Source organism: Phascolarctos cinereus, unplaced genomic scaffold (genome assembly GCF_003287225.1).
Source record: "Phascolarctos cinereus isolate Bilbo 61053 unplaced genomic scaffold, phaCin_HiC Scaffold_5;HRSCAF=322, whole genome shotgun sequence".
In the NCBI taxonomy this organism is placed as follows: domain Eukaryota; kingdom Metazoa; phylum Chordata; class Mammalia; order Diprotodontia; family Phascolarctidae; genus Phascolarctos; species Phascolarctos cinereus.
Window position 1 is genome coordinate 272389724 of NW_027555958.1, and position 22843 is coordinate 272412566.

Genomic DNA, 22843 nt, shown 5'->3' on the forward strand with positions numbered 1-22843 from the left:
GACTAAAACTTTGGTTACTGTTATTTAGTCTGGTGGCAGGGGCCTGGGAAAGGCATTCATTTTCCTGTGGCTAGACAGACAGCATGGTAGAATGGATAGAAGGTTGCATTGGGGAGCAGCTAGGTGGTGCAGTGGATAGAGCTCCAGCCTTGGAGTCAGGAGGACCTGAGTTCAAATCCGACCTCAGACACTGGACACTTACTAGCTGTGTGACCCTGGGCAAGTCGCTTAACCCTGACTGCCTCACCAAAAAAAAAAAAAAAGGTTGCATTGGGCATTGGGAAGACCTAGACTTCTAATACTGCCTCAGACACTTATTAGCTGTGTGAACGTGGGCAAGTCAACTCTGGGCCTCCTCTGCAAAGTAGGGATAACAGCCCCTACTTTCTCCAAATTATGCTGTGTGTGTGTATACATCTGTCTCACGTAGATACAGTTTTCATGTTATCTCCCCCACTAGTCTGGGAGCTCCCTGAGGACAGGCACTAGTTTCACCTTTCTTTGTATCCCCAGTGCTCACTTATTAGCATAGTGCCTGGCTCATAGTAGACACCTGATAAATGCTTATTGATGGACTAGTTTTCAGGGTTGTTGTGAGGATCAAATAAGAAAATACATGTATTATAGAACCATAGATTTAAAATTGGAAGAGACCTTTGAGATCTAATCCCTTTCCTTTTTTATTTTTTTTTTGGGTGAGGCAATCAGGGTTAAGTGACTTGCCCAAGGTCACACAGCTAACGTCAAGTGTCAAGAGGCCTGATTTGAACTCAGGTCCTGTGCTCTAAACCACTGGGCCACCTAGCTGCCCCAAACCATTCCTCTTAGAGATAAGAAAACTGAGGCCCAGAAAGATTAAGTGACTTCCCTATTTTTGTCAGACACCACCAGTCCCCTAGTTTCTAACCTCAGCATTATACCCTACTTTTCCCACTCTTCCTTTACCCCAAATATTCATTTTTACCTCCACGTCACTCAGATCTGTCTCTGCTTACACTCTCATCTCTTATCTAGATTTCAACAGCCTCCCAATGGATCTCCTTCCTCAAGCCTGTCCTCATTCTAGTCCATCCAATACACTGCTCCCAAAGTGATTTTCCTTAAGCAAAACTCTGACTACGTGACTTTCCTACTCCAACTCCAGTGGCTCCCTATTCCTTTTAGGATAAAATATGAATTCCTGTGTTTAATTTTTAAAGCCCTTCACAACCAGGCTCTAACCTCTTCCCAGCTTTCATTGGACACTACCCACCCACCCACCCCCATACAATTTGTGATCTAGAGTTTGGTTCTTAACAGGACATCATTCCATGTCCCATTGCTTTTTACTGGCTGAAATGTACTCCTTCCAATTTTTCTCAAAGAATCCCTCTTCCTTCAAGTTACAACCTAAGTACCATTTTGCTCTATGAAGCCTTTCCTGATCTCCCCAAACATTACTACCATCCTAAACTACCTTGTATTTGACTACTTTGCATTTATTCTTTAAACCTCGTGTGTATGTGCTTGTCTTTATTTAAACAAAAGCACTAGGATTTTTTTTTTTACGTAATTGTGTCCCAGTATCTAGCATAAGCATTTAAAGCAGAAATGGGTCTTGCGCCCAAGTTCTCTGACTTGAAATTCAGAACTCTGCACCTCCCTAGGTCAGTGTTTTATGCACACTACATGTACATGAGCTGCCATTATTATGGGTTGGTTCTTTAATTGAGATGGGGAGTGAAACACACAGGGCACAGGAATTACTAGTTATGCCAGTCTCAAAAGCAACATAAGATATTAAAGCTAGAAAGAGGCTTAGTGATCCTCTAATCCAATTCCTTCATCTTATAGTAATTACTTACACGTCTCCCCAGCATGACCATAACAACTGCCTTGTTTTATTTGAACCCCATTGTGATTAGCAGTTTTGTACACATCAGCTTTCCACCAATATCATGAAGTTGACTGAAGGATGGGCAGCATGCCAACCCCAGGCTGTTTCCTTGAGGCCCAGGCTACAAATCTGGGCTTTGTTACATGCTGAAAGGAGGTTTCTAGTTCCCCCAGCCCAGGGACCCACTTTTCCTTTTTAGCTCACAGCTGTTCCTGAGATAAGGAGTGGGCCATGGAACAGTTATATTCCGGTTCTTTCTGTGCAACAAAAGGAAGCTGATAACCTTGACTGACAACAAGCAGTAGTAGGACTTCCTGAACCCCCCCCCCACCTCCACCCCACCCCATAGATTGCTGTGGGACAGCTGGGCAGATGACCAGAATGAGCAGGCTGGCGGCTTATCACACGAGTCCTAGAGCTGGTAGTGGGGCATTGTAGACCACGGAGACAAGCAGCCCAGAGGTGGATGAGCTGCACTGCCCACTCCTGTGGGCCTGGTCCAGGAAGGACTCCATGATAATATGGGTGGAGATTTGTTGCTCTAAGCTATGGGCAGAAAAGGAAGGGGAAAACAAGTGTAGGGCACCAGGGAAGGCCCAGGCCCTTATTTTCTGACGTCTTTTTTTTATCTTAGAGCTGCTCCAGCTCGTTGTTGGAAGCTGAACTGTCTTCTCCCTACGCTGAGGAAGCCTGTGTCACTGACTGAAATCCTAACCCCATCAGACCCCACCCCACTGACACAGAAAAAAGCAAGCACAATTGTCTACACTGAGAGTTTATTTCCCCAATCTGAAAAGGAGAAGTAGCCAGGCAATTCCAAACCTGTTGCTGAGGGCCTCCAGAGTTTGTGACACCAAACCAAAAGACTGGCGGCATCGAAGTGGGGGAGGGAGAGAAAGGAAGGGAGGCACAGGAGACCCAGCTCCCAATCTGTGCGCGCTTGGTCCCATGTCTGTCTTGGCTAGGCCTTACAGGGTGAGGGTGGGCCCTGCCTGGGGATGGTGGCCCTGGATCCCAAGGGAGAAAGAGGGGCCAGCTGAGCAGGGCCCCAGGTCGGCACAAATCAAGGCAATACATAACTGACAGGCCAGGCACAAGATTCCAAGGCAGGGGCCGAGAGCTCCAGCCAGGGACAAGTAAGGCTCAACCATTGGCTTTGTCCTTCCGGGTCTTTGTTCAAATAGGCCTAGAGACTCCCTGGATAGGAGAGCTGCCCTGACCCCATGGAAGTGATCGGGATGAGGAAGCCAGAGCCTCCCCAGGTCCCCAGGGAGCAAAAAACCCCCAGTTTTCTGGAGTGTGGGGGGTGGGGCACAGAAAGAAGGAATAGGTTAGAGATTTGGCAGTTTGGCTCTCCCCAGTTGGGAGCAGTTCCTGGAGCCCTGGTCTGGGAGAGAAAGTAGGGCTGAGACCCACCCTGGGCAAGCTAGGGAGAAGGGGCAGCAGCACAGACAGACAATGCAAGTCGCTGTAATTAGCGAAGGCAGAGGGAAGGTAGGGATAGGGAACCACATGCTCATGCAGACACAGGGGAGCCAGAGGTTAGTGATTGGGGGAGCAGTTGTCCCCACATAGCACACGTTCCACATGTTAAGGCATCATGGTTACACGGTTACAGACAGCAATGAATGAACTGACAGGCCCTAGATGGCCACACAGAGGGGCAGTAGAATAGCCAGAGGTCTCTTCACTACCCTGATTCTGTGGTGTACCACCCCCCCTCCAAGGGGAAACAAGACATGATTGGTGGGGCTGCAGCAGCTGAGGAAAGAGAATTTAAATTCCTGTTGAAGCCCAGAACAGACCCCCTTCCCTTTGGCCCAAGGGAAGAATTGGGACTTGAAGGAAGTTTAGGCCTTGGCTGAAGCCCCCACCTCCAAGCAAGATACCGGGCTGAAGCAGCAACAGGAAAAACAACGATAACCACCTGGGAGTTGGAAAAGGGGCCCAAGAAGACAAAAATGGGATCCCCCATCCAGAGGAGAAAGACCAGGGGTGTGAGAAGACAGTCAGGTGGGGGTGGGGACTCCCCTGTCAGCACTTTGGTATGGGATTAGGGGTTGAGAAGGAAAGTAGGATGGGGTAGGGGGTTCAGGGTCAGGGTAGGGTTCTCCTGTGGCCACTGTCTGGGGATGCCTCCCTCCCTCCCTCCCTCTCTATGGCCATAGGTTCAGTCCTTCCACTCCTTTTTAATGGTGAGGTTCCACTCCCAGGAGAGGTGATCCGTCTTGTCATCATCTGTGAAGCGAGACTTGATGTTGTAGCTGCCACGAGCCAACATGCCCTTAGGAGCCTCTTCCACAGGGGTCAGGAACTCATATTCTTCTGCTCGAGGCCCATAACTGCCTACCATGTAGTCAGTTTTGTCAACTGTAGAAAGACATGGAAGTCATGCTATAAATCCTACTTCAGAGTCTCTTCTCTATCCCCAACTTAGAAATCTATGAATATGCTAGAAGACAGGGTTTGGCAACATGTGGCATGATTTTTAGTAGCAAAGCAGCTGGCTTTGTGAAACACATGTATGTGGGGGTGCGGGAGGGGAAAGGGAAGAGGTTTATCCTCTTTGGAAACTAGATCTCTTAGGGAATGTTTTCCCAAGAAATCCTTCATCATACCTATCTGCAGGGTCTTGTGGAGAAAAAAACAAATATTGATACTAGCCTGTACACCCCTACCTCTTCTTGAAGGGAGACAGAATACTGACACAACCCTTGCAGAGCCTGTTATCCTCTGCTCCAGGCTATTTGTGGGGTTAAGTCCCCTGGGCCTAAGGCAATTCCCACACTCACTCTTGACGCCTTTTCTGTAAGTGTGCTGGATGTACTTCATGCCTGAGACGATCTCCCTATTCACCTGCAGGGGTACAAAGCCATTAAAGTTACTCTAGGCCTTCAACAGAGCCTGCCCAGATTCCTCATCTAGAAGCCTTCCCCAGCCACTCTGCCTTACCTAGCCACTCTGCCTTACCTGGAAGGAGATTTTTATCCGGTACTCCACACCCTCCTTCAGCACGAATGACTGCTTCTTGAAGCTCTCCAGGTCACCTGTTTGGGGAGAACAAACTCTGCGACTGTGAATTTCCTCCAGCACTCTGCTCCCAACAGTCTGTCACTGGGCCACTGCTCTACTTTGCCCCCCAATACTCAGCCCACTCTCTGGCTGCATTTTTAGCTAGTCACCATCAGAGGGCGCCAGGACAGAAGCCAAGGCAAGAAGCCAAGGCAAGCCTTGTATCAAGGCTAAGTGATGGCAAGGGGGCCCCCTTCTCCCTTCTCACCGTCCTCAGATCCCTCCACTTGTACTCACCAGTCAGATCTAGCTCCAAGGGACCAGGAGCAGTGCTGCACACCAGGGTCAGGCGTGTCACAATGACATTAGGAGTATTGGGATCTGAAGGCATGGAGAGGAAAGTGGGTTGGTTAGAATGCTAACCCCAGGCAAGCTCCCTTACAGACCCCAGGCAAGCTCCCCTAGAGACCCCAGGCAGAAGATGCAGGGAACAGTTTGCACTGTGCCTGTCAGGATTTGCCCAACACCTCATAGAGACTGCCCTAGGCAAGCACTCCCTGAACCCTTCCTGGAGGCCCGCAAAGTGGCTCCTACCAGCAGAAACAGTCACACTGCCCAACAGGGCCTCTTTATATTTCCGAAGGCTCTCGTCATCCTTGTCCAGCTCCTGGATCTCCTGGATGCTCTTCTGTGCTGGGGGCTTATAGTTGACAGAGTGTTCATCCTCCTCATTCTCAGCTGCAATCTGAGCCAGCTGCTCTGCTGTAGGTTCCTGTTCTGCCATGTTCACCACCTGACTGGGCTTTGAAAACCTGTAGAAGAGGGGAGAGGTTCAGCAGCACAGCCTCGAGATAAGGCTGGGGCGGAAGAAAGAGAATGGGGGGAGAAGAGTAGGTAACGGAGCAAGGAGGGAGGGGGGTGGAAGATAAAGGGAGGAGGGAGAAAGAAAAAGCTCCCCCACCCCCTTCTGCACCCACTATTCCTGGAACCAACACAAGGCAATCTGCACAGTAAAATTACAGAACCACCCACTGCAGTCCCCAGCTGTGGTCTTATGAGGACTGACAGGGAGGACTTAACTTCTATTACTCTGAGGTCCAACCCCTTCCTTAAAGCAGGGGAATTATGAAATAACTCCACTGCAGAGCAAGCTCTCTGCCCTGGACAACAATCACTGCAGCAGTTACTGGCAGGTACCACAGCCAAGGTATGTGAGAAAATTTGGGGTTAAGTGCTTTGAAAAAGCAAGCACTTAAGAAATGGTTATTACACGAATTACTGAGAAGTCCCAGGAAAACTACCCAATCCCTCACTCCCCTTGATTCTATACAGCACTCTATCATAAACTGATGTTAACACAGGGCTACATAAAAGCCTGTTTCAGCGCCTACAGTGCTTAAGTACAGAAAGGAACTTTTCCTAACCCCATGAGTATAAAATAATAACTGATACTCAGGCTCTTGCTCAAAGGACTTCAAGTTTGATGACATATCCACCATAGCAACCTCTCCTATTAAATATACGAGCAAGCTCACCTCAGGCCTCCTTCCTAGAAAAAGAGCTGCCAAAGACAAGTTCCCAAGCCTGAACCCAAGCCTGTCCTTATGCTCAGGGACCCCATCAGAAGCCCAGCCCTGCCTCACTTTGTCCTGGCTCACACATGCTAGATACAAGTCTTCAGGACTCCACCCTGTCACAGAAGAACAAGGATGCTGCGTACACAGATGAAAAACACAGCAAAAAACTCTTACTTCATCTCTTCTCAAAGGTAGCTTCTTCAACACCACTCTCTGTACTGCTCCTACTCACCACCCCATAAAGATTTCCCACACATCTATTACTTCTGAAGGTGCCATGCTTAAGCACTGTTCCCAGATGGTCAGTCCCTCTGGATCAACAGTGATCAAGGCTGCCAAGAGGTCAAGAAGGATAAGAATTGGAAAAAGTCTATTAGATTTGGCAATAAAGAGATCAGAGGCAACTTTGGAAAGTAGTTTCAGTTAGATGATAAGGTCAAAGGCCAGACTGCAGAGAATTAAGAAAAGTGTGAGAAAAGGAAGAGGAAGAGCCTATTACAGATGGCGTTCTCAAGCTGTTTATTGAGAAAGGGAGAAGAGCTATAGGACAATAGTTAACAGGGGACAGACAGATCAGATCAAGTGATGAAGGTTATCTGAAGATGGACGAGGCGTGGGCATGTTGGTCATCAGTAAGAAAGCAGTTATTAAATAGGCAGAGACTTCAGATAAATGAAAGAATGGGAACCACAGAGGGGGCGATCCCCCATAGGAGACTGGTTCACTTATGCTTTTGGAGGGGTCAGTCTTGAAGGAGCAGGGTCACTCTTCATTTGAGAAAGTGGTGAAGGAGAAGATAGTGGAAGGGATCTGAGTGCTGTGACATGAGAGGGAGAGAAAGGGGAGTTCTTGTTAAATGGACTCAAATTATTTCAACTAAAGATGGAGCAAAGTTCTCATCTGAGAGGGTGAGGAAAGGGGCAGCCATGGGAGGTCTGAAGAGGGGTAAAAAGGTTAAAAAAATCACTAGGGTGAGTGGATTAGTCAAGCATTTAGAGAAGGTCTGAGCGGAGATTAAAGTGAGGTCAGCAACCTTTAACACTCTCCAACACTAGTGCTGGTCCCAGAGCATCCCAGTAATAACGGAAATATGAGTCTCTAGATCCTAGACAGCCAGTCATTTCCAAGCCTAATCTTTACATTAAAGTCCTCCCTCTGCTAAAGAGCTAGGGCCCCAGGCTTGTCTAGACCCCTAAAGCTTATGTGAAAGGTGACTAAAACTAGGAAAGACTCGAATCCACTTGGTCTTGCCAGAGTTCTTCACATTATTACTCGTAGTTCAAAAGACTTCAACCTGTTCACTTCTTTACCTCTCTGTGAACTCTGACACTTCCAATCAGCCCCATTCTCTTGGATAGGCCTTCCTCTCCAGGTTTTCTTGATACTACTCTCTCCTAGGTCTCCTACCTGTCTGACTGAGGCTTATAGGTCTAACTTGCTGAATCTTCACTGAGGTAGCACCTCAAAGTCTGTCTTGGGCTCTCTTCTCTGCCTCCTCTACAGTATCTCACAAACTCCCGTGGGTTCAATTATCATCTCTTATGCAGATAATTCTCAAGTCTATACATTTAGCTTTGACCTCCAGCCTCATATTACCAACTGCCTCAACATCTCAAACTGTATGTCCCTTAAGCTATCTCAAACTCAGCCTGCCCAAAAAAAGAACTTATTTTCTTCCCAAGCACACCGCCAAACCATTCCCTTTTGCTGTCATCAGCACCACCATCCTCTCAATCACCCAGGAGCACTCTCTCACAGACAATTTTGTGCCTTGTCTGGTTATCTGTACCTGGAGGACATCTCTCATACACACTGCCTTCTCTCTTCTGACCCAGCCACCACAGTGGCCCTCAATAACTTCATGCCCTGACTACTGCCACAGCTTCTGGCTGGTCCCCTTGCCTCATCTCTTCCCACTCCTGTTCCTCTTCCACTTAAAATACTAAAAGAGCAGCTCTGACTGTGTCAGCCCCCATCCACCCTATCCAGTAAAGTCCACCAACTCTCTATTGCCTTCAGGATCAAATATGAAACCTTCTATTTGGCTTTTCAATCCCAGCCCTTTCCTACCTTTCCAGTCTTCTTCCACCTTCCCTCCCCCCCCCCCAGCACTCTCCAATCCAGTGACACTGGCCTTCTGGCTGTTTCTCCCCAGTGACCCTTGTCTCTTGACTCCATGCCTTTCAACTGGCTGTCCCCCATTCCTGGAATTTGTCTTCTCACCTCCACTCCTGGCTTCCTGGGCTTTTTGTTCAAGACTAAGCTCAAATCTCACCTCCTCCGAGTAAAGAGAAAGCAGAGTCAAGAAAACAGTGTATATGTATATAATGATTACAATGTTGCAAAATTACAAAAAACATGCTTATCCCCAAAGATGAGACCTCAACCTTCTCACATAGAGGTCCATATGTGTGGTACATTATACATATTTTCACACTTTTTGCATGTATTTATTGATCAATAATGCTGATTTTTTTTTCCTTTTTTTAGTCTTTAAAAATATTATTCTATTGAATGGCTCTCTGAGAGGGTGAGAAATATTGGGTAAAATTATGATGAAGACATCACTAAAAACTTTTTTTTTTTTGGCTAGGCAATAGGGTTAAGTGACTTGCCTGGGTCACACAGCTAGTAAAAACTTTTTTTAAATCCCAGCTTGAGCCAAGAGATCTTCCTGGGTCCCCTCCACCACTAGTGCCTTCCCTGTGATATTACCTTCCAGTTACACTACAACTATCTTATAGATACAATCTTTATATGTTGTATTACTTATCATAACATGAATTCCCTGTTTTGCCTTTGTATCCTCAATGCATAGGCACACAATAAATAGCTGGTTTCATTCCCCCACCTACAGGATTGCTCCTTCTCATTTTCCTTTGCTGGCTCAACATTTACATCCTACTTCCCAAATGGGTGTTTACTGCCCAACCCCCAAGGCTCATCTTGGGCTCTCTTCCTTTCTTTATATCAGTTCTTAACCTTTTTTGTGTTACTGTCCCCGTGGGGCATCAGTTGAAACCTAATTACTCTTCAGAATTATTAATATACAGAATTACAAAGGAAACCAATTACAATGAAACACAGATGTCAGTATTTTTAAAAAATAAACACAACAAACACAAGTTCATGGATCCCAAGTTAAAAAGTTTGCTTCTTGGTGATGTCCTCCACTCCAATAATATTCATTCAATTATCTCTATGAAGATGACTCTCAGATCTCTATATTCAGCCCTATTCAAACTCCGGAGCTCCAGGCCTACATTAGATATTTCTAACTGGATGTCCCGTAAGCATCTTAAACTCAACATAACTAAAATGGAACTCATTATCTTTCCTCTAAATCCATTCCTCTTCCTAATTTTACTATTGCTATTGATTGAGGGCCCTACCATCCTTCCAGTCACCTAAGCTCACCATCTTAAAGTCATCCTAAATTCTTCCCTCACCTCCTATAAACCCAAAATCCAAACAACTGCCAAGTCTTGATGATTCTATGACAAGGGTGGAGAACCTGCGGCTTCGAGGTCCTTGGGTGCAGCCTGAGTCCAAGTTTTACAGAACAAATCCTTTTACTGAGGGGATTTGTTCTGTGAAGCTTGCATTCAAAGGTTCAGGTTTATCACTACCTCTGGCCTGGACTACGGAAAAGTTTTCTGTTTACCTTTCACAACTTGGCCTTATCATCTCTCTTCTGCCTTGGGATATATGTATCTCTGGGATCCAACCAAACTGTCCTTTTTCTCTTTTCCTCATATGTGACACTTCCATCTCCCATTTTCATTGGACCTTGTTTGCACCTGCTGTCCCCCATATTTGGAATGCAATCCCTTCACAACTCCAAATCAAAGAAGCTCTCCATTTCTTTGATACACAGCTCAAGCACCACCTTTTCCATGGAAGCTTTCAGTCCCTCAACTACCAGGTATCTGGATCCAATAGACCATAACCTCACTAGGTTATGAGGCCAATGAGGGGGCATTGTTTCATTTATTTTATTTGCATTCCACAGTGCCTGGTACATAATAGGCAATTACAAAATGCTTGCTGATTAACTGAATAGCCTCTTAATTGGTCTCCTCATCTCCAGTCTCTTCTATCTACAACCAGTAAGTAAAACACCTGCTAAATGAATATTCTTAAAGTAGAACCTGCCCCTGTCACTCCACTATTCAAGAAGGTCCAGGGGCTCCCTACTTCCAGTAGGATAAAAGTGAACATTCCTTTGTATGGAGATTTAAAGCCCTTTACAATCTGGCTTCAACATATCTTTCTAGACTTATCACACATTACTTCCCTTCAAACAGTCTATGGTTCAAGACAAACCGGCCTACTTGCTACTATTCCCTATACACACAACTTTCCAATCCTTGCCTCAATGTTCTGGCACAGGTTATGCCCCATGTTTGGCGGTTCCTCTCTTACAGTATCTCTCTTCTTTCCAAATCCTCCTTCGTGAGGTCTTTCATACCAGCATAACTTACCTTCCACAAAGTAATTCGGTATAGACTTTTATGTGCATATTTGGTTTTCCCTGATTGAACCTTTAGCTCCTCCTCAAAGGCAGAAGTTTCCTTTTTCGTCTTCGTAACATCCGTATCTAGCAGTGTGAGGCACATGGCAGTTGTTTAATAAATGCTCACTGATTTAAAATTTCTCCTTGCTCTTCCATCCCAATCCCTCAATAGCATCACCATGAAACCACTCAAAATCCATTCATATTGCATTTGCCTTTGCAGAAATCACCTAAGTCACATGAGATGTGGATCTTATGTGAAATCAGGAGACCAAACAGGGTCACATCCTAGGTCATTATCTATCATCTCCCTGGGTCTGAGATCAATCTGGGAAGAGGATGAGGTTCCTAGAATAACGGCAGGGCTCAGGGCCCAGACTAAACCATTTCCAGGACCTATAACTCTACTTTCCTAAATACCCATAAACTGAACAATCACAGAAAACGTGGCTTAGGAACGGGAAAAGGATGAATTTTAAGCAGTTTCCATCATCCCTCCAGGCATAAATTTAGGATCAAAGGTCAAAGAAATCAAGCAGCCCAGAAATTACTTAATATTAAAACTATATTACATCTCCTTAGAAACGGTGAGAATAATCACAGACAGTAAGTATTTAGGGTCATAAAGTATTAAAGCAGATAAGGACCAAGAAATCATCTAATCCAAAGGTGCTTAACCTGAGATCACTTTGGGGGGAAGGAGTCCAAGAATTTGGATGGAGTTAAAAATTCACATCTCTATTTTCACTAACTGAAATTTAATGTTCTTCCACGAATGTAAGCAACAAGTCATTCTTCTGGGAAGGGGTCCTTAGATTTCACCAGATTGCCAAAGGTTAAGAAAGCCCTGATCTGGTCCAACTACCTCTTTAAAAAAAATGAGGAAACCGAGGACCAAAATTATTTTCAATCAGTCTATAAACATTTAAGGGCCCACTACATAGTAGTGGCATAGCACTGAGAAAGGAAAAAGGCAGTTCCTGCCCTCAAGGAGCTCACAGAGTAATGGGAGGAGTTCACTGTCTTTGACATCTAATGTTTTTTTATTCCTCCCATTACAACATACTGTAAAGCCAGTCTCACTAGGATCCTGTTAGTGTGTGGGTGGCTGCGAGAAAAAAGGAAAAAATTTTTTTTAAAGATCAAATGTGGAGCACAGAAAGGAAAGAAAGCCTGAATTCTAAACATGGTCCAAAAGGCCAAGTCTCCATTGCCTCCAGGGTCACTTCCTCTTTGGCTTACCCCAGGGCTCCTCGAGCTCCCTCCATTCCAGGGACTGTCAATCTCGGCACGCCGCCTCGCCCCACTCGCTTTCTGCCAGGAGCCACGGCTTGCTCCTCCGTGCCTGGTCCTCCCTGTCCCTGCCTCTGGCTGCCCCCTCTCCTCTCCTCTCCTCTCCACGTGGGCGCGGCTCACCTTGGACGCCATCTGTGCCTCTGGCCAGCTCCTGGCTCTTTCTGCCTGCCTGGGCTTCATCTCTGCCTCTTCCCTCTAAGGGGCTCTGCCGGAAGGGATGTGCTGAGGAAAGGGCGGGGATGGGTGGGCAGCTTCCCCCTCCCGTAGTCCCCCACCTTGCTAGGGAGCCAGCAGGAAGCCCCGAGCAGCTGTCACCTCCCCCGTGCCCCGGCGGCTGCGCTGCCCCTCCCGCGGCCTCCGCCTGGGCGGATGCCCCTCGTCCCTGCGTTGAGAGAGCCTTCTCCGCCGCCGCCGCCTCCCAGCAGGGCTGGGGAAGGAGTTCCCCGAGGCCCCCACCCCAGATCCCGACCCCGTGCTCCGGGCCGAGACGTCGCGCCCAGGCCGGGGGCGGCAGGAACAAAGGCAGCAGCAGTGGCTGCAGCGGCCGCCGCGGCGGCTCCACCCTGACGTCCCTCCCACCCAGCCGGTGGCGGCGGCTCTCCCTTCCTCGTTCCACCCTCCCAGGGAGGTCCGGAAGAGTTGCAGTGGCTCCGGGGTGGAGGGTGGAACCCCCGGAGCCCGGTCATTCACTCACCGATGGGTTCGATGCGTCCGCCGCCTCTCGCGCTCCCTCCCGCACTAACGACGAACCCGAGTCGGCCGGCTCCACCCAGCCCGCGCGCCCCCCTCTAGTCGCTTCCGGGGTCACGCGACTTCCGCTCGCCAGCGTCTAGGCGGCTGCGAGCGAGCGGGCGGGCAGGCTGGCCCTGCGCAGGCGCTCAGAGGGCTTCTCACTTGCCCCTGAGGCGTGAGGCGAGAGGAGGTGAAGAAAGCCTTCCTCAGTCTCTACCCACCCACCTACCCTCGGGGAGGGAAGGGGAAGGGGAAGGGGGAGTGCTGAGGTGGGGGATGACCATAGAGAAGGGCTCTGGAGGAAGGAGACTAGTGTGCGCCCGGCCATCTTGCTGAGGGCAGCGGCGGCGGCGGTGGCGGCGGCGGCGGCGGCGGCGAGACTTCTGAGGCATTCCCGGCTGGCCCTGGTTTGGGGGTGTCCGTGTGTGGCCGGTAGGGTTCCCGGGTGCCGGGCCTGAGGCCCTCACAGAACAGCCCGTGGGGTGGATCTGGCGGGCGGGAGGTCCAGACTCCCTTCCCTGTCTCCATGGAAACCGGAGGATGCCCCTGAACTGAGCTAGGCGTGTGACGCCCGCCAGTTGGGGGGGGGAGGGAATGACTAGCGAGGGGTCTGCGGGTCAGGCACCCGGGCCGGAGGCTCGAGACGCGGGTTTTGCACGCCTTCCCCCCCCCCCCCGCCCTTCTGTGAATTTGGGCAAGTCGCTTAAGTTAGCCTCAGCAGCCGTATTTAATAATAATAACAGCATTTGTAGAGCGTTTTATTAATCTTTGTAGAGCGCTTTAATAATAACAGCGTTTAGCTCCCTAAAGTTTGCAAAGCACTCCACATTTATCATCACATTTGCTCCTCACATTCCGTGAGGTAGCTGCTATTAGTATCCACGTTTTACACATTAGGAAAAAGCCTGAGTGAGTTTAAGTGATTTGCCCAAATTCCAACTAGTAAAGGTCTGAGGCAGGATTTGAACTCCAGTCTGGTCTGACTCCCATATCAGTGACCTACCCATTTCATTCCCTAGCTTATCTGTCAATAATCGACGGATCATTTTATTTAGTAATCATTTAATAAGCTTCCTATGTGCAGAGGCATCTAATGCTGCACAGAGAACTAAGGACCTAGTTAGGAAGACCTTGGTTCAAGTTCTGCCTCTAGCTGAAGTGACTTAGCTTCTTGGTGCCACCAGAGAACTATAAGACTAAAAGTTACAGACTGCATTGAATGGACAGAATTTCCAAACTAGAGTTCTCCACAGTGTTGAAACCAGAGATCCAGACAAAAAGTGCAGGCGACTAGATAGTCGCTTGATAAGATATGAAGTTAAAATAAGCTACAAGGAGCTTCCATTTACAGTAGGGGAGTTGAGACAAGTACATTAATACCTATAGTAAATTAAAATATAGGTGCATAGGAGGAAGGATGCGAAGTCATGTTTGATCTCTGAATCTAAAGTTCAAAGTTATAAGTCTTAAAGATGCCAGGTTTCTAGGAGCTCTGGCTGTGGCTGTTCCCTCTCCACCCTGGAACCCATATAAAGGTTATATACCACAGGTTACCAGGTGATTTCCACTTAGCTATGGAGATGTTCCACACTGTGTTTAAGTACCCAAATAATTATCTACATTCGTAAACTGTGAAATCTCTTTATCTGGTCAATCTGTTGTCATTCCACCTCTCCCTCTGCTTTAGGACTCCAAGCCCTGTTCTTTGTCCTCATTTTGACCTCCAAAACCTCCTTCAGTTTTTTCCCAGGCCATCATCCCTGCATCGACCATACTCTCTTTCCTTGCCCACCTAAACCCCCTTATGAACCAGTTTAACTTAACCCTGTCTTCTTCTCTTGAGTCCCTTGCAGATTAATCCTATTCAGGAGCTTGTCTTCCCAAACTGGAGCCTTGGATTACTCCCATCATTCACTGCTTTTGTTCCTACTAAAGGCACTTCAGAATGAAATCAGAGAAAAATCATGAAATTTTGCTAACTAGGTCCGCTAAAAGTTTGTGTTGCATGATCTCAATTGTGCCTTCACTGTAGCAAGGGACCTCCCCTAATTGATTCACCATCCCACTTGCCTTTGGTGCTAATTCCATTCCACCCAGTCTTCTCCAGCAGATTGGCCCCTCTCTCACTAATCTTTGTTTGCTCCCAGGCTGCTGTCTACTTTCCTACTGCCTATGAATATATGCCCATGTCTCTGCCAGCTTCAAAAAACCCTCACTTGAATTGTCCATACTTGATAGTTGTTATCCAAAAACCTGCTCATTTCTGTGGCTAAACTTGAGAAAACGATCTACAACAGGTGCCTCCATTTCTTTTCTCTCACTTTCCTTAACTTTCCTGTCAACCAAAACTGCTTTCTCCAAGGTTATCAATGATCTCTTAATTGCCAGATCGAATTGCCTTTTCTCAATCCTCATCATTTTTTACTTCTGTGTAGCCTCTGACATTGTTGATCACCTTCTCCTTGATATTCTCTTATCTCTAGGCTTTCCTAACATTGCTTTCTCCTTATTCTCCCACATACCTGACCACTCCTTTGTTTCTTTTGCTGGATCTTCAGCCAGGTTATACCTGCTAACAATGGCTATCCACCTTCTTCTCTATATATATTTATTTCATTTATCAGTCTCATCCATATCCATTATTTCAGTTATCATCTCTATGCAGATGACTTCCAGATCTACTAGTCTAGTCCCAACCTCTTTCCTGAACTCCAGCTTTGTTTCTCCAACTGCCTTTTAGACATCTCAAACTGAGTGTCCAGTAAGATGTTTATCTTAAACTAAACATGTCCAAAACTGAACTCGTTGTCTTTTACCCTAAGGCCTCCCCATCTTCCCAACTTCTTTATTCCTTATTACTGTTGAGAGACCACCATCCTCCCAGGCTTATAACCTGCCACTCTCAACTTCTCATTTTCTGTCTCCCCATGTACAGTTAAGTTCAGTCATCAGTACCTTCTGCCCCCTGATTGGAGGGTGGAGCCATAAACTCCTCCATTTAAGGAAAAGGGGCTAGACAGACATCCTCAGACATGTCTTCATTTCTTTGACTTTTCACCATGTCCCTGAGCCAGGTACCTCCCCCTCCCTTCAGCTTTCTTTTGTATGTTGTCTTCCCCCATTAGGTGGTTAGCTCCTTGAGGACTGCCTTTTTCCATATTTGTATCCACCAGACCTCAGCGCATGTATGGCACATAGCAGATGCTTAAGAAATGTTTATTGATTATTGTTTTTACCTGCATAACATCTTTCCTATATGTCCCCTCCCTTCTTCAACTTTGCAACTACCTTGGTTCAAGCCTGTGGTACCTCACACAGGCTATTTCTACAGTAGCCTGCTGGTTGGTTTCCCTGTCTCCAGTCTATCTTCCACTCAGCTATCAAATTGAACTTCCTAACATAACCATGTCTGGCTATATTCCTCCCCCTAAAAATTCAGTAAACTCTAGTGGCTCTCTCTTACCTCAGGGATCAACTATACAATCCTATTTGGCTTTCAGAGCTCTTCACAACCTGGCTTCTTCTGTCTTTTCAGTTTTCCTACACTATACTCTCCACACACTCTCCAATGTAGTGACTCTGGGCTCCTTATTGATCTTTTCACAGGACACTCCCTATTCTGATTCAGAGTTTTCACTGGCTGTCCCCCATGCCTAGAATACTCTTCCTCCTAATCTCTAACTTCTGGCCTTCCTGGCTTCCCTCAAGTCTCAGCTAAAGTCCCACTTTCTGCATGATGCCTTTCATTCTGAGATTACTCCCAATGTGTCCTACGTATAGTTTGTACAGAGTTGTTTGCATGTTGTCTCCTCCATTAAATTGAGCTCCTTGAGAGCAGGGAGTATTTTTTTTTGCCTTTATTTGTATCCCCAGCTCAGCACAGTGCCCAGCACAAGATGGACACTTAATGTTAGTAGACTGACTAATGAGAGGGAGACTAGACTCCCTGTTCTGACCTTTGGGATAGTTAAATCCTCACACTGATGCCGTTGGGGATAAATTATTTAAAACTTAAGTTTAGCCTGTCTAGGAATTCCCCAAAAGGGAGAACAGAAAAAATATTGAGTGTACCTTATGAATCATGTTTGGAATAGGTATTTATTTCCTACACATAAAGAGAAAATTAAACCCAGAACCTTCGTAAACACACATGTGATAGAAATAAACTTAAGACAAGATTCAGTAATAACTTATAACTATTGTTACAATTTTCTGAGAGGTTTGCTACTTAAACCTCATCAGAACATAAAGCAGTTTGTAGGATTGCTGATTAGGCATTTTGCATTTCACCTGGACTCCGAACTTTCCAAAGAACTCCCTGTATGTGCTTGCTAGTAAAATGGTCAGACTTGGGCTCCAGCTTGTCAGTAGATATTTTCTCTGATGCAGAAGCTTCCCTTCCCATCCAGACCCTTTGAACACACAGGGTTGCCTCCTGGTCCAAAAAATGTCCACTCTGAGACTAATGGTCAATCACCTAAGAAGCACAAAGTGGAAAAGACATCTACAGTCCCAGGCATAAGCTCCACTAATTGAGTCCATGCTCCATCTAGAAGTAGGAGTGAGGTTGGGGGAAAGTGCACAGTGCACCCACCATCCTCTGGAGGCATAGTAGAGAGAGATAGAGCACTTGCCACAAAGTTCTGTAGAAACGAGACAAAGCTGGAAATCATTCACCTCTTCTTTTAATTACGTATCCCCACTTCCTTGCCACTGTTACAGGAAGGGGGAGGACCAAGAGACAACTCAGGGTTTGCTACCTCCTGCTAAAAGACCAAGTCTTCCCATTGCTGGGTCTGTCAGTCAACTTACAACTCAAGCTGATGGTAGAATTGTGAATTGATTAGACTGTTCTAACCAGTGTTCTCATATGGAAAGCAATTTAGAACTATGTACTCAAAGTAATTAAACTATGCATACCCTTTGACCCAATGATGTCACAATTAGACCTATAACTCCAAAGAGGTCAAAGAAGGAAGAAAAGATCTGTAGTACAAAAATATTTATAGCAGTTCTTTTTGTAGGGGTAAAAAGGGGTCCCCAATTGGGGAATGGTTGAACAAATTATGGCTTATAAATGTAATGTAATATTATTCCGCTGTAAGAATTGATAAAAGAGATTATTTTAGAAAAATCTAGGAATGTTTGTGTGAACTAATGCAGAATAAAAAGGGGGCAGAATCTAGAGAACAATTTATACAATAACATCAACATTATAAAGACAAAGAATTGTGAAAGACTTGGGAATTCTGATCAACACAGTGACCAATCACAATTCCGAAAGACTAATCATGAAACATGCTACCTACATCCTGACAGATATGTTTTTAGTTGTGGCTAATGGGAGAATTTATTTTGTTCGCCTATGCATATTTGTTATAAGGATCTTTTTTTCCCATTTTTGATCAATGGTTATGGAGAATGTGGGAGAAAAAATAGATTTTTGTCAATTGAAAAAAAATTTAAATCACAGGTCTAGTCAGTTTTCATAATTTTCATAGTTATCATGTATAATTTATCCCTTTGGATTTGATTTCTTCTCTGCTTCACTTAAATTGTCTTCTAATGTTTCTTCACAAAATTTATTATTTTCCTGTTGAAATATTTTTAGTTTTTTGCTTTTTTTTGTATTCCCAATGCTTAAGTAGATTTCTGGAACATAAAGCAAGCAGTTAATGAATACTTATTGACTATCTGAAATCTATAAGGGCTATACTGAAAAGTTTGAGGTTAAAAAAAAATTCGCTGTGAGGAAGGTGCTATTATCCCCATTTTACAGTTGAGGAAACAGAGGCAAACAGAGGTTAAGTGACTTGTCCAGGGCCACAGAGCTAATAAGTGTCTGAGGCCTGATTTAAACTCAGGTCTTCCCAGTCACAAGTTCAGTGTTCTATTTTCTGCAACAACAGCTGCCTCTGGAAGAAGCATTGGGGATCATTGAGTACAACCCTCATAATTTTACAGATAAGAAAAATAACTCAGACCCACATAGGGGAAGTTACCCAGATGTCCAAAATCTCATTTCCCAGGCTAATTCCCAACTTCCACAGGTATTGATAAACTCACTAGTTTTCTCTTCACAGTTCACAGATACTTTACATATCCCTGACTGTATTTCCATAACATTTAAGGAGCACTCAGTCTCATGTAAATTCTGAAAAGAATTTGTTTTGACAAGTATTTCAACAATTTATCAATACATAGAAGCAAGCAAAGCTGTTGAGGTTTAGGGGTGCTAGATCCCAAAATCATGATGCTCAGATCCCACCCAAATGAATTCAACCCAAGCCTTCTTTTGGTCAAAGACAAGGTTTATTAGAACATCAATCAGGGATAGGTGAGATTTAAAGAATCTGCCATATTGGCCAGACTCTTAAGGAATCTAAGCATTTGCATCTCTAATGCAAGTGGACCAGATCTGAAGAATCTGAGCATCTTAATGGAGGCCAGATGGACTTTATGTACGAAAAGACTGTGGGAGAGATCTAGGAATGGCCAAGTAGTCTGGGGTGACTGGAGGAGGGGTCTAAGGAGGATCTGGGTGGGAGTGGCTAGAAAACTGGGGTTTCCGTGAGGTAACAGAACACCAGGGACCTGGACCAGGTGACCAGGGGAGAATGGAGCTTCGATATGATTAAGAGTAGGAAGTGGCTGGGCCCTCAAATAGACAATGGAGAGTTAGGCTAGGTTAAGGGTAACAGAATTGAGAGATTGGGCGTAGGCAATAATGAAAGGCCAGTTGATAGGTTTGTAGCCTCAGGCAAAAGCCAGAGATTTGGCCATGTGGAAAAGTCCAGGGCTTCTCCTTTTTGGGATCCAGATCCCAAAGACATGGTCTTTTCCTTTTAGGGGTTCAGATCCCATTCTCATCAAAGCCACTTGGTCACCACATGCCACAAGGGATTGCAATACACTTTTTTTGTTTGTTTTTACTTTTTGGTGAGGCAGTCAGGGTTGAGTGACTTGCCCAGAGTCACACAGCTAATAAGTTTCAAGAGTCTGAGGCTGGATTTGAACTCAAGTCCTCCTGACTCTAAGGCCGGAGCTCCATCTACTTCGCCACCTCATTGCCCTACAGTCTACTTTTTAAAAAGTCACGATCCTTTTAAATGCTGTCCTCTCCCTATTAATTTGAGATAATTTAATTTTGAAAAGGGGATCCAATATATGTGACACTGGATTTTTGTACTGATAATCAGGACTCATCAAGAGCACACTTATTAAATTTTAACACTTTGGTCTTAAAACTAGCTCAATAATTTGCATATACTTGAAGATGATGGAAACTGTTGGTTATAGAAAAACTGAAAGCTGTTCAAAAGGACATTGCTGAGGCCAGTACTTTGAAAAAATACAGCCAATGAAAAGCTGCAGGAAATCTTGATGTTGCTGTGGAAAATATTCTCAAAGTCTCTACTTATTTCAGCATTTGGAATCATAGGGAACTTAGAGGCCACGTGGAGGCCATTCTGGTAGCTCAAGTTTCAGATTGGAATGAAATGAGATATTTGGTGGTAAACAACAGGAAATTTACTTTGCCAGATAGCATGGAAAGGATACTCAACCAGGATATAGCATTTGACTTAGGGAGATAGGACCACATGCAAAAATGTGTCTAGTCTGTAGGACAGAGTGTGGTGACTCACACTCCCATGACCTACCTGAGCTGGCCTATACCCTTAGGTGGCCAGTTAAACTGTATAGCTCAAACCTTAGCCCTCAGGCCAATCACCCTTGAGTCAACCCTTGATTTACTTCCCTCCCTTGCCTTAGGAGAAGAACTAATCTTAGTAGATTTTGCTCCAGTCTCACGACACCCCTTGGCAAGAAGGCCCTCAAGTTCTAGTTCTCTTTAGGGCCATTATTGGAAAAACTGGATTTTAAGGATTTGAGAAGCTTGGAGTAAGTAGCACTGAAGGGAGATTAAAAAAAAAACAGCTAAACCAGAAAAATAGCAAAAGTGACTAGCCAATCAGGGCCCAGTCCTTAGACCATTTGCTCTTTCTGATGGGTTATACAGAGCATGCACATAGTAAGTGTTAAATAAATGCTTCATTCATTCATTCATTCATTCAGTATTCTCTAACTACTGCCGATCAAATACATGGAAATATATGAAATAATTTTCTTGTCGTAAGTGACTGAAAGGTCAAGATTGATCAAAGTCTTCTGGTTGGCTGCTAAGCCAGAAGGACCAATAATTAACTGTATAGAGGCTGAGCAGGAACTGAGTGAGCATACTAAAAATTGGAGCAGGTGATCTCTAATTCTCTTCTCTGGCAGCTTTCCTGTGAGAAAGATTACTTCTAGATCCCTAATGATAGCTTGACCACCATGTTTGTGTTTACTTTCTTTGTTTTTGTGTTATTTATTCTTTTCTGATTTTTGGTAAATGAGTGTCAAGAGAAAGAAAGGACCATATTGTAACCTTGTGAGCTTTAGGGGTGCCCCAAGTAGAGTCGGTAGCAGAGTTTGCTAGTAGCCACAGCAGCCGAGTCCAGAGAGGAGCCCAAACAGCTATAAGAAATGAGCCATTGGAAAAGAGTCAGTCTAAGTGACCCTCATGTTTTCACGTTGCTCAACCTTTGGGTACAGTACTCAGCCAGCCTGCCAGAGAAGACTGGTTCCCTACTTAGAACTAATGCCATCTACAGACTATTCCCATCACCTGAGACCAATCTGCCTGACTCTAGGCCCAGTACACTATCCTCTGTACCACTTAGCTGCACTAAGAAGAAAGCAGAACTTGATATTTATCAAAATTGTGGTACATAACAATACACTTACTAGCTGTGTGACTCTGGGCAAGTCACTTAACCCTCTTTGCCTCAGTTTCCTCATCTGTAAAATGTGCTGGAGAAGGAAATGGCAAACCATTCCAGTATCTTTGCCAAGAAAACTCCAAATAGGGTCACAAAGAGTCAGACACAACTGAAAATGACTAACCAACAACAATAAAGAATGAAAGAGCCCTCCCTTTGGGAATGAGGTGATTAAATAACAAATACAGCTCAACCAAGAAAGTCCTAGATCTCACCCAAGGGGAAGTTCCTCAAAGTCTCTAATATAGCAAGCTGCAAACAGGGACATGATGGAGACTGCCAGCTCTTCTTATGTTGGCTTTTTCCCCAGAGTCTTTTTCTTCAGGAACCTGAAGTGAGATTGGCATCACCCATCTTCTCTCCTAAATCTGGAAGCCAGAAGCATCTGAAGTGACTACAGAGCCTGTGAGATTGAAAAGACTGGAAGAACCTGACAGTCTCCTTTCTCTTGCTCTCACAAGCTCTACCCTGGCCCCTCATCTCTGCCACTTAGGAGTGAGTCCTATACTAATGGTTTCTGGGACTCCAGTTGTATTCATGTTTCATGTTTATAGAAATGTTCTTTCTTTTTTTGATCTTTAAGTTGGGAATAAAAAAAATAAAATATGAGAAAATCTCAAAAGTGAGGAAGATCACAGATATAGACATACTAAAGAGCATATCTTTTATCTATTGTATGTGTATGTAAAAGAATATATATTTGCAAAAGCCCTTGTTTTATTTGCTTATTATTTAACTGGGAATTATTTGCATTGTTGTTTGCTGAATGTAAACAATGTTTTCCATCACTTCCTACTGTGTCTTTTAGTTTAATAGAGTATAGGGTAATTTGAATTATTAGTATTTTAAAAGCATTTTACACCTTAATAAATAGATTTTGGTGGTTCATCTCCCCCTCACCGACTCACTGGCAGGTAAGTTAGAATACTCCTTGCTTGCCACTGCCACTTCCAGGTTCCATTACCACAATTATTCATCACTCATAGCCTCTCCTCCTTTGAGGTTCACACAA

General features: G+C 45.2%; 1 protein-coding gene and 1 long non-coding RNA gene across 3 annotated transcripts; one reads left to right on the plus strand and one right to left on the minus strand.

Annotated features, from left to right (window-relative positions):
* Window positions 1-2635: 2635 nt before the first annotated feature.
* On the minus strand, window positions 2636-13078 carry ARHGDIA (Rho GDP dissociation inhibitor alpha). Of its 2 annotated transcripts, XM_078155864.1 has the most exons (7): window positions 12972-13069; window positions 12398-12482; window positions 5483-5700; window positions 5186-5269; window positions 4847-4923; window positions 4669-4732; window positions 2636-4246 (listed from the first exon to the last, which is right to left on the minus strand). In XM_078155864.1, exons 3-7 carry the CDS (start codon window positions 5670-5672, stop codon window positions 4047-4049), a joined length of 615 nt encoding a protein of 204 aa, XP_078011990.1. In that variant the 5' UTR covers window positions 5673-5700; window positions 12398-12482; window positions 12972-13069; the 3' UTR covers window positions 2636-4046. The 2 variants fall into 2 exon arrangements, with proteins under 2 accessions (XP_078011990.1, XP_020856479.1); XM_021000820.2 differs by lacking the exon at window positions 12398-12482 and having other exon boundaries at window positions 12972-13078.
* Window positions 13079-13138: 60 nt separating this feature from the next.
* On the plus strand, window positions 13139-22619 carry LOC144457727 (uncharacterized). The gene is made up of 2 exons (XR_013487171.1): window positions 13139-13441; window positions 22142-22619. It is a non-coding gene; the product is annotated as an uncharacterized LOC144457727 (long non-coding RNA).
* Window positions 22620-22843: the final 224 nt, after the last annotated feature.

Coding starts and splice junctions, on each gene's coding strand:
- ARHGDIA (XM_021000820.2), bottom strand. CDS start 5,672: ATGGCAGAACAGGAACCTACAGCAGAGCAGCTGGCTCAGATTGCAGCT. Junction 4,924..5,185: donor CTTGGAGCTAGATCTGACTG/GTGAGTACAAGT, acceptor CTCCCCAAACAG/GTGACCTGGAGAGCTTCAAG. Junction 4,733..4,846: donor GGATAAAAATCTCCTTCCAG/GTAAGGCAGAGT, acceptor GTACCCCTGCAG/GTGAATAGGGAGATCGTCTC.